Source organism: Tupaia chinensis, unplaced genomic scaffold (assembly GCF_000334495.1).
Source record: "Tupaia chinensis unplaced genomic scaffold, TupChi_1.0 Scaffold000058_1, whole genome shotgun sequence".
NCBI classification, from domain to species: Eukaryota; Metazoa; Chordata; class Mammalia; order Scandentia; family Tupaiidae; genus Tupaia; species Tupaia belangeri.
In genome coordinates, this window is record NW_006159516.1 from 142,901 (window position 1) to 156,924 (window position 14,024).

The window sequence follows — 14,024 nt, forward strand, 5'->3', positions numbered from 1 at the left end:
GTCGGCCTCCGGGCCATCCCGGGCCAGAGAGGCAGGGAGGGGCAGGTAGTCCCCCCCCCTGTGGCGTGCCCCCCGGAGTGGGGGGGCGCCGGCCAGGCCGCTCCTGGCGCGCGGCTGCGCTCTAGATGACTTAATCTTTAATAATTATTGGATTTTAGAATTGGCACTACGCTATGCTGTGCATTATTTTTATCAATACAGCATTTTACTTTTCAACAAAGCTATTTTAATGATGTCAAAATATTTCTATGAAATCTGACTTCAAAGTAATAGTTATTTTTATTCATATATTTACTATTTCATATTTTTTATTGTTACATTAATATTATGTCAAATGTCAGAAATTTTTAAATTACTTATCCTATAATGAAACTACTGGTTAAAACTCTAAGGAAACTGTTTGCAGAATTTTACATCATCTAACTACAAAATGAATGCTATTACTCAGCCCCAAACCACCTACTTTGACTCTGCTAGGATTTTGTCATTGTGTAAACCATCTACTAACTTCTTAGGTACAGTTATCCTAAAGCACAATCCCTGACATCACACAGCCACAAGATGAATAAACAAAGAGTAAATTATTCAGAACACAATCTGGCCAAGGACCCAAAGAGGCTGCAAAAGCAGTCTAAAAGCTCTAAAAGCTCCATTTTAGCAGCTGAACAAGAAACAACTCATCTGGAACCAGGCCTTCAAAATGCTTCTCAGGATCATCAGAATAATGAAAGGACCTGCTATTATACAGGTAGAATATTCAACAGCGCTTCAATATAATCACTAAGAATGTGCAGTCGGGGTGAGAGGTGTGGCAAAGTAGGGCATGTTTTTTCCTTTGTAAATTGGATAGAGTGTCCTAATCTGAAATCTGAAGACTGATTTTCTTCAGACATTTTTACAATCTGTAGTATTCAGTCAGCAGCCCATGGGTTATTTTACATACTGAAAATGCAATGATGTATTCAGAAAGAAGGACTTCAATGGCAGGCGTGACCTTGGGATCCAAGTTTACCTTTATGATTCCCTGTGCATGAGTGTTCTCTTATTTGTAAACCTCCTAAGACTGGCTCCATCTATCTTTTCTCAGTGTTTGTTTCTCTCCCTGCAGTTTTACCATCACCTCCAGGGAAGCTCACTGCTGAGATCCTGGGAATCATTTGCCTCGTCTTAGTAGTCACTTTGTTTAAAGTGATGGTTCTCATTCCCTGTAAGTATGTTTTTGAAAGATTATAGAGGACTTTTCTCTTTCATAATTGACAGTGTGTCTTAACTTTTCATATTAGAATTAGTCATCTCATTTTAATATATGGATTGGAATATATGAGAAGTGCATTTCAAAAGTATAAACCAGTCTAATTATAAAGTGAATTTTTTTTAAAAAATTACATACATACAGGACCAGCAGGTGGCATAATGGTTACATTGCTGGACTCCCAGGTAGTCGACTGCAGTTCAAGTCCTGTACCTGGTGGCTTTAAATTCATGTCAGGTGCATGTGCATGCATGCCCAAAATCCTGAGAGGAAAATGGAGAAGAAATTGCAGCACAGCCATCCCCCCATGGGAGGTGATTCCTCACTTTCTATCTCTCTGTCTCTGTTTCTCTGGCTAGCACATGTGCTCTATAGTAAAAATCTCTCTAAAAAAATTACATACATATATAAAATTATTTTATAACTCAGATATATACTTTAGAAGACTGCAAACTTTGAAAAACTTATTTAGAAAAACAAGTTTTAGAGGTGGAAAATTAAAACTGCAAGAGATAATGAAGTTCCGTTCTACAGGATTTTCAAATATTTTTTTCCACCAGGTGTATAGGCATGCATGCACAAAAGCCCAAAAGGAGACTGGAAGAGAAGGGATATTGCAGCACGGCCATCTTTCCCAGGGGGTGATTTCTCACTTTCTCACTTTATGTCTCTCCCTGTTTCTCTCCAGTGAGCACATGTGTCATATGGCAAAAATCTAAAAAAATGAATCAAAGATTTAATTACTTAATATTTTTAGATAAATTTGAGATAAATCTGGAATTTTATTTCAAATTATTCCAATTTTAAATAACACACATAATTTAAAATTTAGAGATTAAAATTATAATGATTAATATAAACATGTTTTTATAAGAATTACCTTACTTTTCCTAGCTCTTGCAATACTGGAGCAGAACAATTCTTCTGTGATAACAAGAACCCAGAAAGGTACACAATGGTTTTCAAACTTCAGATATTTGTCAAGTTGATATTTTGTTTGTATTTTAAGTGGTGAAAAATTAAAATGGGTATTTTTTTGAGAAGATAAACTATAAAACTAGACAATAAAGGTTCATAAACAGATAATAGGGCCCAACTGCTATGATGCAGCAGTTGGCATGCCATGCTTCAGTTAGGAAAGCAACATAATGACTAAGTTTTGAATCCCACAAGCAAATGGCCTGACACCCTGGGCATGCACGAGTGTTGTCAGCCGGAGGAGTAGGAGGAATGGAGAGATGGAATTGTGGCATGGCCTGACTCTATGGAGGGTGCTACTTCCCACTCTCTCTCTCGCTCTCTCTCTCTCTCCATCTCTGTCTAGCTTCTATTGAACTCGTTCTCTCTCTCTCATTGCATATGTACACACTCTATCATAAAAAAATTTAAATGATTAGAAGAACATTTTTTCTCATCCAACAATAGCTAAAAATATTCATTTTAAATCATGATACTTTTCTTATTGACATTTGGCTCAAATATCCTATTATTATAATGTAATAACAGATCATTAATTATATCCTCCACTGATTTTACTGTTCAGTAATTTTCAAGATGTGTAGGAGCGGGCTTTCATTTGCTTTATCTGGGAACATAATTAAGGAATCAGATTCTGACCATTTTCTGAGCTTGTGGATATGAGTCAGGGTGTTTCATTTTTTATGTACCATCTGTGAAGTTTCTTTGATATGTGCATATGTGTTTATGTATTTGCAATACATAGATTTTCATTTTTTAAACCTATAGTTTCTGATTAGTAACTAAAAATTGTTCTTCAGCATATCATCTCAGTAGTTGTCCAAAAGAGTGGTTAATATATTCCAACAGTTGTTATTACATTTCTATGGAAAAAAAAAAAAAAAAACTTGGAATGAGAGTTTGATAGCCTGTGCTTCTAGAAGCTCTCATCTGTATGAGGAAAGTCAGCATCCTGCGCAGGAATAATTCCTGGGTGGAGCCCTTGTAGTTTGCGGTTTCCTGTGCTGATCCCCAAACCCATGCCCTCCCTTCGGATTTCTCGGTGTGGTCAGAGAAACATGTCCTCCGGCTAAAAATTCTTCACGTCTCCTGATAGGTGACCCTTGCCGGTGGTACCAGTCATGTGGGGGGAGGGGTGGTGGTGACAGGACTCCCATTCAACACAGAGGAACGGGAAAGCTTCCCTGACCAACCCTAATTGCTAAACTGGGTGCAGGGAAACAGCAGGTCTAGGTCACCTCTGTTAGGTGGGAAAATGACACACCCAGGCACTCTGTCAATTCCTAATCCTGGTGTCCCAAACCAATCAGCCTACCATTTTTGCTTTCCAATTTCTTCTTTGCTTGTGTCTTTCATCAGTTCTGGGGGTCACAGTTGCATTATTCAGAGTACTGAGTCTGTTCACCTTCTGTGGATCAACTGTATTCCACCAGTACAGAAGTAGGTAAATGGGGGCTTACCTGGTTCAAGAGTGTAGAGCCCAGAAACCAAGTATTTGACTTCCATGTGATTTGTGTTGTTAATGGTAAACCCTTCATTTCCTTCTCAACTCCAAATTCTGGAAAATATAACAGAAAAATACATTCATGTAGCCTCCGTAGCTGTAAAAATGAATGTCCAGTATCTGAAAACTTATTTAAATTCTTTGTTTTGTCAGCATAAGTAACTAGTAAATTACATTAAGCGTAATTTTTCTTATTAGCATGCAAAGAATGAGAGTCCATGTATAAAAACATGAGTGTTACTTTGAGATAAAAATTACAAACGTGTAAGTTTACTTAATGAAAAGAGTGAACTTCAAATTTAATTTGTTTTACAGATTCATTAGAGAATCCATTGACCCATAGACTCATAGTATTACAGATAGATTGCTTTAAACATTAGGAATCTTATAAAGGACTACCTTCCGAAGGTATATTTCAAAGTCCCCGGTTTTGCCAGGGGATTGGAGATGGAACTGGGTTCTGTTAGAGGTGGGGACTTGTTTAAAGTCTTATTGCTGGTGGGAAAAGTGCTTCAGATTTCTTTTTTTTTTTTTTTTTTTTTTAGCTACTCTAATACTGGAGCAGAGCAATTCTTCTGTGTTATCAAGAACTCAGGAAGGTAGATAGTGATTTTCAAAGTATAGAAACTACCACTGTTGATATATTGTCTCTTTTGAAACTGTTAGGCCGAGTTAGCATAATCACCGCCATGTTAGGGAATGCTGGGGAAGTTAGCTTAATCACTACCCTGTTGAGTCTTCAGGGACGGAGCCCACTTTGTTAGGGCCTCAAGGACGGGAACCAGGAGTCTGGGAACTCTCAGATAAGTGGAAAACGGGAGGGCCCAGCACCTCCGAGGCAAGGTCATCCAAATCCTTAGCTGAGAGCCCTTATCTAGACCTAAGCAGGTGGTGAGAGCTGGACCCTCGCATCTCATACCCCCCCTTCCTTTGTGTGTTACAGTCTAGAGAACATCCTGAACTATAAAAGATCCCTTTATCTTAGGCTCGGGGTCCTTGTGAAGGCCCGCTGCGATGGGCTGAAACTTGGACCCCAGCTAGCTGGAAAAATAAAAGCCTCTTTTGCAGTTGCATTGTCGCTGTCTTTTCTGTGTCTCCATCAGTTAGGCCGATCTCTGGACCCTTACAAAACTGTGCAGAAATTATAATAGATTTTTAGGTAATGAACATGATTATGTAATTAATGCTCATAAATAATTTTTTAGAGAGAATTTTGCTGTAGAGTGTATGCAGTGTTGGAGAGACTGAGAGACAGAAATTGGGAAAATCACCTCCTGGGAGGATGGCCAATCTGCAATCTCTTCTCCTCCATTCTCCACTCGGGATTATGGGCATGCATGTACACGCACCTCACATGAGTTTTAAGCTGCCAAGTCCACGTCTCAAACCGCATTCAACTATGTGGGAGTCCAGCAATGTAACCATTACACTATTGGTCCTTCATAAATAAATATTAAAGAAGGACGTTACTTTCTATCCAAAAATAACTTAAAATCTTTCAAATCAGGGTACCCACTTGGTGACATTTGGCTCAGATTTTCTATTGCCATAATGTAATCACAGATAAATTATTTTACTCTTAAGTAACATTTTTGTTCAGTAATTTTCAACAGGTGTAGGGTATGTTTTAATTTATTTGGTAACATAATTAAAAGAAGAGAGTCTGATCATTTTCTGTGCTTGTATCAGTCAGGGTGTTTCGTTTGATAGGTACCATCCTCTGAGGTTAGTTAGATATGTACATATGTGTCTATGAGTATGCACATATGTAAACTATTATTCATTTTTAAAAATCCATATTGCTTCTGTTAGTAATGAATAATCTTTCCTCAGCATATCACTGCAGTGGTTGCCCAAAGGACTGGTTAACATATTCCAACAGTTGTTATTACATTTCTGTGGAAAAGAAAACTTGGAATGAGAGTTTAGGAGCCTGTGCTTCTAAGAACTCTAATCTGCTTTATATAGATAATGAAGAAGAAAAGGTAAGACGATAAATGTTTCAATGGTTTTATTAATAGCTTGTTTCAGTGAGTATTTTATTTGTAGAATTCATCCTTTTTTTTTTGTTGTTAGAGGTTTTTGCTATAGGGCGTGTGCGCTCGCCAGACAGAGAGAGACAGAAAGTGAGAAATCACCCCCCAGGGGGGATGGCCACGCCGCAATCCCTTCTCCTCCATTCTCCTCTCGGGATCTTGGGCACACACGCACATGCGCCCAGCGTGAGTTTTAAGCCTCCAGGTCCGGGACACGAACCGCGGTCAACTACATGGGAGTCCAGCGACATAGCCATTACACTAACTGCTGGTCCCGATATTTTTTGTTTGTTTGTTTGTTTTTAGGTACTTTGTAGGTACAAGTTTATTGTCAAATCAGTGTATTCCATATTTGACTTTACAATGTTTTGTTTGTATTTGTATAATACAAATACAAAAGTGCACATTTAGTTATTTCCTGTCTTGCTTTTCTTAGAAACCAGGCTCTTATAAAGTTCTTTCTTTTTTCTAAAATAAACTTTGCTACATTGTTTTAATGTTCATAAAGAAAGCCAACCATATCTGCTTGTGCAGATTGATCTCAAAGGGAATAAACTAATGATTCTGAGAGTCAGATCACAAATACAAGTTTGTAGCATTCAACAGACCCAGACCTGCGTGTGCTCTCCTCACTTCCTCCTCCTCTAATCACAGCCCTGGATTTAATACAATAACTAAGCCTTGGGTCAGCACATAGGGAGTATCTAAGGTGCTGGACTCCCATGTGGTCGACAGCACTTTGAGTCCCAAACCTGGTGGCTTGTAACATGTATGTGTCTGTGTGCCTAAAATCCAGAGAGGAGAAGGAGGTGAAGGGGATCACAGTGTGACCATTGCCCTGGGCGGATGTGTGTGTGTGTGGTGGGGGGGGAGGGGGGGGGTTCTGGCTTTCTGTCTCTCTGTCTCTGTCTTTCACATTCCCTATATCAAAAATCACTCAAAAAAGATACTATAAATAAGCCTTGCAAATTTCTGAACTGTGTATCAACAATTCATACAGGTATTTCATTCCATAGGTATTTCTAGGACAGTCTCCTTTTACTCCCATATATTTGTGCACTTCATCTGCTTCATTGCACTTTGCTGTAGCTGATTTTCACTGCTTTATTATGTGACTGTAGCATTTGAATAACCATATTATCCTGTGTCTCTGGCTGGGGAAACTGTGTCTTCTGCCCTTGGGGACAAATAGACTTCCTGAGTGGAACACCTGTAGTCTTGGGGTTCCTTGTCTGATCCCCACCCCCATGTCCCTCCAGGGGGTCTGTTGGAGGATGGAGAAGGACATCCTCTTGCTATTTCCCCTTACCATCTCTTCTGATACATGACTGCTGCCAGTGATACCCGCCATGCCTGGGGGAGCTGGCAGGACTCCCTTTCAATATAGGGAAGTGGGGAGAGTTCCTGAGCCACTTCTTATTGCTAGTTTGGGTGCAGAGAACAACAGGCCTAAGTTACTTTCTTCTGTTGGGGAAGAAAGAGACTCACTCAGGCACTGTCTACCCATAAACGTGGGATCCTGAACCATTCGCCTTACTTTTCCCTGCTTTGGGATTGCTCCTTTGCTTGTGTTTTTTAATCAGGTCCAGGGTCACAGTTGCATTTAGTGAGAGTCCTGGGTCTGTGCCACCCACCGTGGGTCATTTGTATTCCACCAGTGCAGAAGCAACAAGTTGGGGCTTATCTGCTTCCAGAGGAGTGTGGAGCCCAGAAAACTAAATATTTGGCTTTTATGTCATTTATTTCTTCAATGAGAATATCTTAATTTACTTCCAAACTCCAAAATCTGAAAAAGTAGCCAAAAAATATACTGATGTTGCCACAGTAGCTATAGAAATGAATGTCCAGTATATGAAAGCTTAATTAAATCCTTGCCATGTTTGTTTGGTCAGCATGAGCAACCAGTAAATTATAAGAATCACAGTTTTCCTTATTAACATAATAACTTCCAAAGTACAAATACATAAGAGTTATTTTGAAATAAAAATTACAAATGTTTGTAAGGCTTTTTTAATGCAAAAAGTGAATTTCAGCTTTAATAGATTGTTTTATGCATTATAGAATCTATAGATTATAGATTCAGAGTTTAATAGACAGATTCTTTTAAAAATTGGGGCTTCTATGAAAGAATGCACTGCTTACCACTTTAATAATATTAGAAGCTTTCATAATGATCATTTAAATAAAAATTAATTACTTTTTGTAGGAATTGCTGGGGTCCTTAATGCCTGCATCATGGATTGGAGTTTTCCGTAAGAGCAAAGAACATCCCTGGGTATTGACAAATGGCTCAACCTTCAAACTCAAGTATGTTTCTTTGAATGATGCTATATACGGGAAGAAAATACAAAAGAAAGAAAAATTCAGAATGATATATTAACAAGTTTAAGCTGAATTATAGACATAAAGAAAGATGTAGAAGTGTGAAATGTTAATATTAATACCAAACAATAGACTACTCAATTTTGATAATAACCAACTCTTAGGGAAATTATAGAAAACAGTCATATATTTTCTTAATTTTAAATTATACAGGAAAATTATTATTTCTTGAATAATCTTCTTAAATATAACAGAATTGTCCCTTTTTCTCCACTACAGGATAACAGAATCACCTGGTGCACATAACTGTGCCATGCTCTCCTTCATAGATCTTCTATCATCTTCTTGTGAACTTACACACACCTACGGCTGTAAGCATGAGCTTCAGAAATAATACATGCACATTTGGAATGTCAGGCAATGCTATTGATCATAGAAATAGGGATGTGATTGTATAAGCCTGAAAATAAAGTATATTTTTAAAATTATTCTCAAAAAGTGATTGAAGTATGATAGACTCCAAAAACTACAAATACTACTTCTGTGTCTGGCAGTTTTTTCTCAACATTATACGTGTGGCATTCCACCTTTACAGCAGTTTGCTTGTTGCATGATGTAGTTTCTATGAATTATCAAGAACAGGCAAACTCATGGGGACAGAAACGGGTTTAGTGGTTTCCTGTGACTGTGAGGAGGCTAATAGAGACTACTAACAAGTGCAGTTTTTCATTCGGAGTGATGGAACCTTCTTAAGTCTTGAAAGTTTGGTATTCTAACACTGTTACCACTTTAAAAATCACTGATTTATACATTTTAAATAGATGTAATTCTTACTTGTACATCACACTTCATTAAACTGTTAAGAAATAAACTCTCCTGAGATTATGTTTAGTACTGCATTAAATCATTGAAATAATTTTAAAAATTGATTACTTTTACAATATTGACTTCTATCAAATAACTATGTCTTTCAATGTATTGTTTTTTAAAAATTCCAATCAGATTTTATATATTTTGGTATTGAAATTTGTCAGAAATACAGGTATTCCCACATATACATTTGTAAACTGCATTCTTATTTTAAGTTTCTTTATGTTTGCTATAAAGAACATTAATTTTTGTTATTGCTAAATAGAAAAGTAATCTAGGTTTGTGTGTTGACCTTATACCCTGTGACTTCACTAGTTTATGTATTAATTCTATCATTTCAAGTACATAAAAGATAAAATGTTTTCTAGGTTTTCCAAATAAACAGCTATTTTCTCTGTAAATAATCATACTTATTTTTTTATTTCCTGGTACTAATTCATTTATTTATTTTTGACTATTTTCACTGGTTAGAGTTTTATTTTCAATGCTGAATAAAAGGTATGATAAAGGGTTTGTATATATCATATATCACATTTCCTATTTTAGGGAGGAAATTTTGAACATTTCATCTTATTTATGAAGATTTCTTTCTTAAACCCTTCTAACACTGAAGCAGTTTTGTAATATTCCTATTTTTAATAGATTTAGTTGTCAATTCATGCCCTATTTTGTTTTACATAAATTGGAATGATACATGTTCTCAAAAACATTAATGAAGTAGACTATCTTCATTTCTTTTTTTTTCTAGGCAATTCTTTTATTCATGTGTTTTCTTTAAACTTGTTTATTGAGAGACAGAGAGATGAGTCCCACCAATGTGGTCTCACACTGTGACTTCCTTCTCTTCCCTTTTTTCTGGTCTGTACTTTTTAATTAATTAATTTTATTATTACTCATCATTAAATCGCTATACATCATTTAGATTGTGAAGAGACTTTACCCAGCATATATGCCTCAGTCCAGCCCAGTTGAGACCACCAAAACCATTCCTGCATTTCTGAAATGAAACCATCAAATTGTTATCATTCTGCATTGCCTGCTTTAAAGAAATAGTGTATGTTATACATTTAAATATGGTCCTTTTCATCCCGGTTCACAAGTAAATTTGGCTGTATTTCCATTTGTAACTATTAACTTGAAAGGAATTTCTATCAAGGATATTTGGGGAGGGATTCTTCTTTTACTATAACGTGGACAACTTTGTGTAAAGAGACCATTCTGTTTTTTGTAATGCTGTTTATGTTTGTAAAATATTTCTGTAGGAAGGTTTATAATAACACACTTAATTTCTTTAGTACACGTAGAGTTTATTCAGTTTTCTATTTGCTATAGTGCATTTTTCTAAGAATTTTGTAATATATTTTAAGAATGCAATGTATTCATAATATAATTTTATTATCTCTTTAATATCTAGAAAAACTCTACTGGTGTTTCCATGTTTAGAAATAAACTATATATGGCTTCTCAAATTTTTCCTTCAAAAGTCTTTTATCTATTTTATTCACACTTCTTAATGAAAATAACTTTGACCCTATGGCTTCTTTTTACTATAAATTTTTCTGTGATTTTGTACTATTTGTTGTTTCTTTTCCCACTTCACAAAGATTCTACTTCAGTTTATAGTAGGTCTTCTTAGTTTCATGTGACTCATGCTCAGATAATTCGATTTTGTCTTCTTTTTGTAACATATACTGTTAAGGATATTAGTGTTCCCAGAGACTCTGTTGTTCTATTTTCTCTGAAATTCATAAGAAATTGTGAACACTCATAATCATTTAATTCACCCATAAGTTATTTATGATATATTAATGATTCAAAAAACACAAAGTTTTTTAAAATTTTGGTTATTGACTTGTAGTGAGAGAATTTACTGTGAAGCCGGAAACGTTTTACCACTCTGTTTGAACATGGTCCCTATAACTCAGAAATCCATTGTAAAATTTTGTTTATTTTGGATTGATTAAAATATAAATTTGAGAAGCTAAATTTCTTATCCTTAGCAAAAATCTATCTTAAAAAGACACACACACACACACAGACACACACACACACACATATAAAATTTACATTTATGTGTGTGTGTATATATATATATTTATATATAGTCTTGGATTTAAACTATAATTTTTCTATTTATAAAAAAATTACTAAATTGTTCAGCATCATGTGATTTTTATATTTTTGTTTGTAAGTAAATATATAAATAAAATGTCATTATTAAAATAAAATTACCTTTTAATTTGTATTAAATATTACCAAGTTTTGAGCTTTTTTCTTCATATTCTTATGTTTTCACATTAAACGTGTTTATTGTTCACTTTCCATTCTATGAACTTGTTAATTTTATATGCTTCAAATTTTTTTAAATTATTGCCTTGCATTTTGCAGCACACATTCTATTCATTAAAGTAAAACAAATGGTGGTTTTTGCCTTTTCTTAGACAGGGAGGAAGTTTACCCATTCCATGTTTGCATGCTTGTGTCTTTCGAAAATTCATGTGGAAACTCAATCCCCGTTGTGGCTGTATTAAGAGATGAGTCTTTTGGGAAGTGATTTGTCCTGAAGGTTCTGCTGAAATGAATGGATTAGTGTCTCATAAAGGGCTAAAGCTTTGAGCCCTTTAGTCCTTCTACCTTCTGTTATGTGAGGACACACCACAAAGTGCCATCGTGGAAGAGGGAAAGAAAAGAACAGCTCTGCCCAGACTAGAGACCTCATGGCTTCTTGATTTTGGATTTTCTACCTCCAGAACTGAGAAATAAATTTATGTTGTTTATTATTGGGTTGGCGCCAATGGACTAGGGCAACCTTAATTTACTGCTTAGGCAGAATTTTCTTACTTGATTCTAATATGAATAAATGTTTTTAAAATCGATGGCCAGCCCCATAGACAATGATAGCAGTTTGTATCCCAGCCTGAGTGGCTTAGAAAACACAGTGAAGGGCCAGCCAATGGCATGGTGGTTAAAGTGGATGGATTCAACACAGTCAAATGAATGGTTCGATTCCCAGACCCAATGACTTGGAAAACATGCTGGGTTTGTGTGCATGTTTGCACACAGGAGGAGAATAGAGAAATTATCGTGGCATGAATATACCCCTGGAAGAATGCTTTCTCATTTTACCTGTCATTCTGTCTGTGTCTCTCTGTCTGTGTCTCTGTCTCTCTGTCTCTCTCTGGCAATTGTCCATGTCCTCTGACAAATTAAAGGAAAATAGAAGAAAATAGAAAAGAAAAAGAAAAACACACTGGGCATGTGTGTGTGTATGCCTTAAATTTCAAAAGGATGGAGAAATAGATGAGATTGGAGTGTGACCATGTCCCATTGGAGAATGCTTTTTTCCTCTCTGTCTTTGATCTTTCTTTGTCTCTCTAGTGAGCACACATGTCTTTTGACAACTAAAGTAAAACTTTTTTATATTTTGTTGACTAAATATTTATTTAGTTATATATACATAATTTCTTTCCATCAACTATCCAGTTCATTTGCATATTCAAGTTTTCATCTGGAATAAGGATTTTTTTTTTTTAAGAATTAATTCAGGTAGTGGCAGATGGCATAAAGGTTATGTCACAGGACTCCCATGTAGTCAAATGTGGTTCGAGTCTTGAACCTGGTGGCTTGAAACTCATGCCAGGTGTGTGCATGTGCATGCCCAAAACCCAAAGAGGAAAATGGAGGAAAAGGGACTGTGGCATGGCCATTTCCCCCTGAGGGGTAATTTCTTCTTTTATGTCTCTCTGTGTCTCCAGTGAATGCACACGTCCTATAACAACAATTTCTCTATTAAAAAAAAGAATTATTATATTTCATTTTATTTATAATTATAATTATTTTTAATTTGACCATAATGAGAGACAGAAAGAGGGAAAGTGAGAAAGCAAGGCGTCAGGTTCGGAACTAAACCATGGACAGCCATGTGGGAGTCCAGCACCTTAACCACCATGATACTCACTGGCCCCTAAAATAAGTTCTTTATCGTTAGAGAATTCCTAAGTATTTCCTTAACTGAAGCAAGTTGATAATTACATTTCTCCATTAAAAAATAAAATCTTGAAAATATATTTGTTTGCCTTTATATTGAAAGAACAATTTCACTTGTTATTAACTTCTATATCCATTTTTCTTAAGACAAAATAAATTTATTCCTAATATGTTTAAGTATATGCTTATACATGGATATTTAATAATGTAGTATATAAAAATAAAGCATAATTCTAGAAGGTATTACATAACCAGACAAAATCAGCCATTGCTGAAGAATCAAAAGTTAATCCAGATGCAAAGTCAAAAAGTTGCATTTAAACTACAGTGTTCTAGATTTTGCAAAGATAAACATGTGAATTTGCTTGAACTCAGTCTTAGAAACTATGAAGAAGTGAAGTGAACATCCTTAGTAATAACAGGGAGCAGGACCAGCAGGTGGCATTGTGGATAAAGCTCTGGACACTCCCACATGGTCAACCATGGTTTGAGTCCTGGACCTGGTGGCTTGCTTTCTCATGTATGACTTTACTTTCAATATAAAGGTCTAGTTTTTTTGACCTCCTCATTTATTCATTAGCTAAGATATTTTATAAATTAATTGTTCTCTACTTACATTGACTTGGGCTTTTGTTTTTCATAGCAAATATTTTTTTAAAAAGAAGTCAAGTAGTTCAACATTGTTTAATTTTTTTTCTTTTTCAGACACATTTATTTTTATAAATCTGAATAACTGATTTTCATAAAATAAACTTGAATGCAGTAATTTCAAGAACCAGGTATGATGGGGCCATGCAGGCAACACAAGCTGGTAAGGATGCTGTCTCCCATTCTAAGGAAAGGCCTGGACTGGGAAGAAACTGAGGCAAGGCCCAGTTTACGAGCTCTCCCTTGTGTCCTTGAACTGGCCGGTATTCGATTTCTCTGCCGTGAGTTTTTATGGTACCCTGCAAGGGTAAAACATCACCCCCAACCATTGCAATAAAGCCAATTAGTGATCTTGTAGGAATGTGGTTCCCTAAGACTGACAGGAGGATCAGGAAGTTTAAGACTCCCCCACCTGTCTGTTTTTAAG

General features: G+C 36.0%; 1 protein-coding gene across 2 annotated transcripts in view; it reads left to right on the top strand.

Annotated features, from left to right (window-relative positions):
• Positions 1-10,939, top strand: part of LOC106736213 (NKG2-C type II integral membrane protein) — a 16,288-nt gene extending 5,349 nt beyond the window's left edge. For both annotated transcript variants that reach the window (XM_027776496.1, XM_014592445.2), the window contains exons 2-7: positions 516-748; positions 1,109-1,207; positions 2,147-2,200; positions 5,568-5,719; positions 7,977-8,077; positions 8,372-10,939. In XM_027776496.1, the coding sequence (XP_027632297.1) occupies positions 562-748; positions 1,109-1,207; positions 2,147-2,200; positions 5,568-5,719; positions 7,977-8,077; positions 8,372-8,486 (708 nt within the window). In that variant the 5' untranslated portion in view covers positions 516-561 and the 3' untranslated portion in view covers positions 8,487-10,939. The remainder of the gene's footprint in view (positions 1-515; positions 749-1,108; positions 1,208-2,146; positions 2,201-5,567; positions 5,720-7,976; positions 8,078-8,371) is intronic.
• Positions 10,940-14,024: the final 3,085 nt, after the last annotated feature.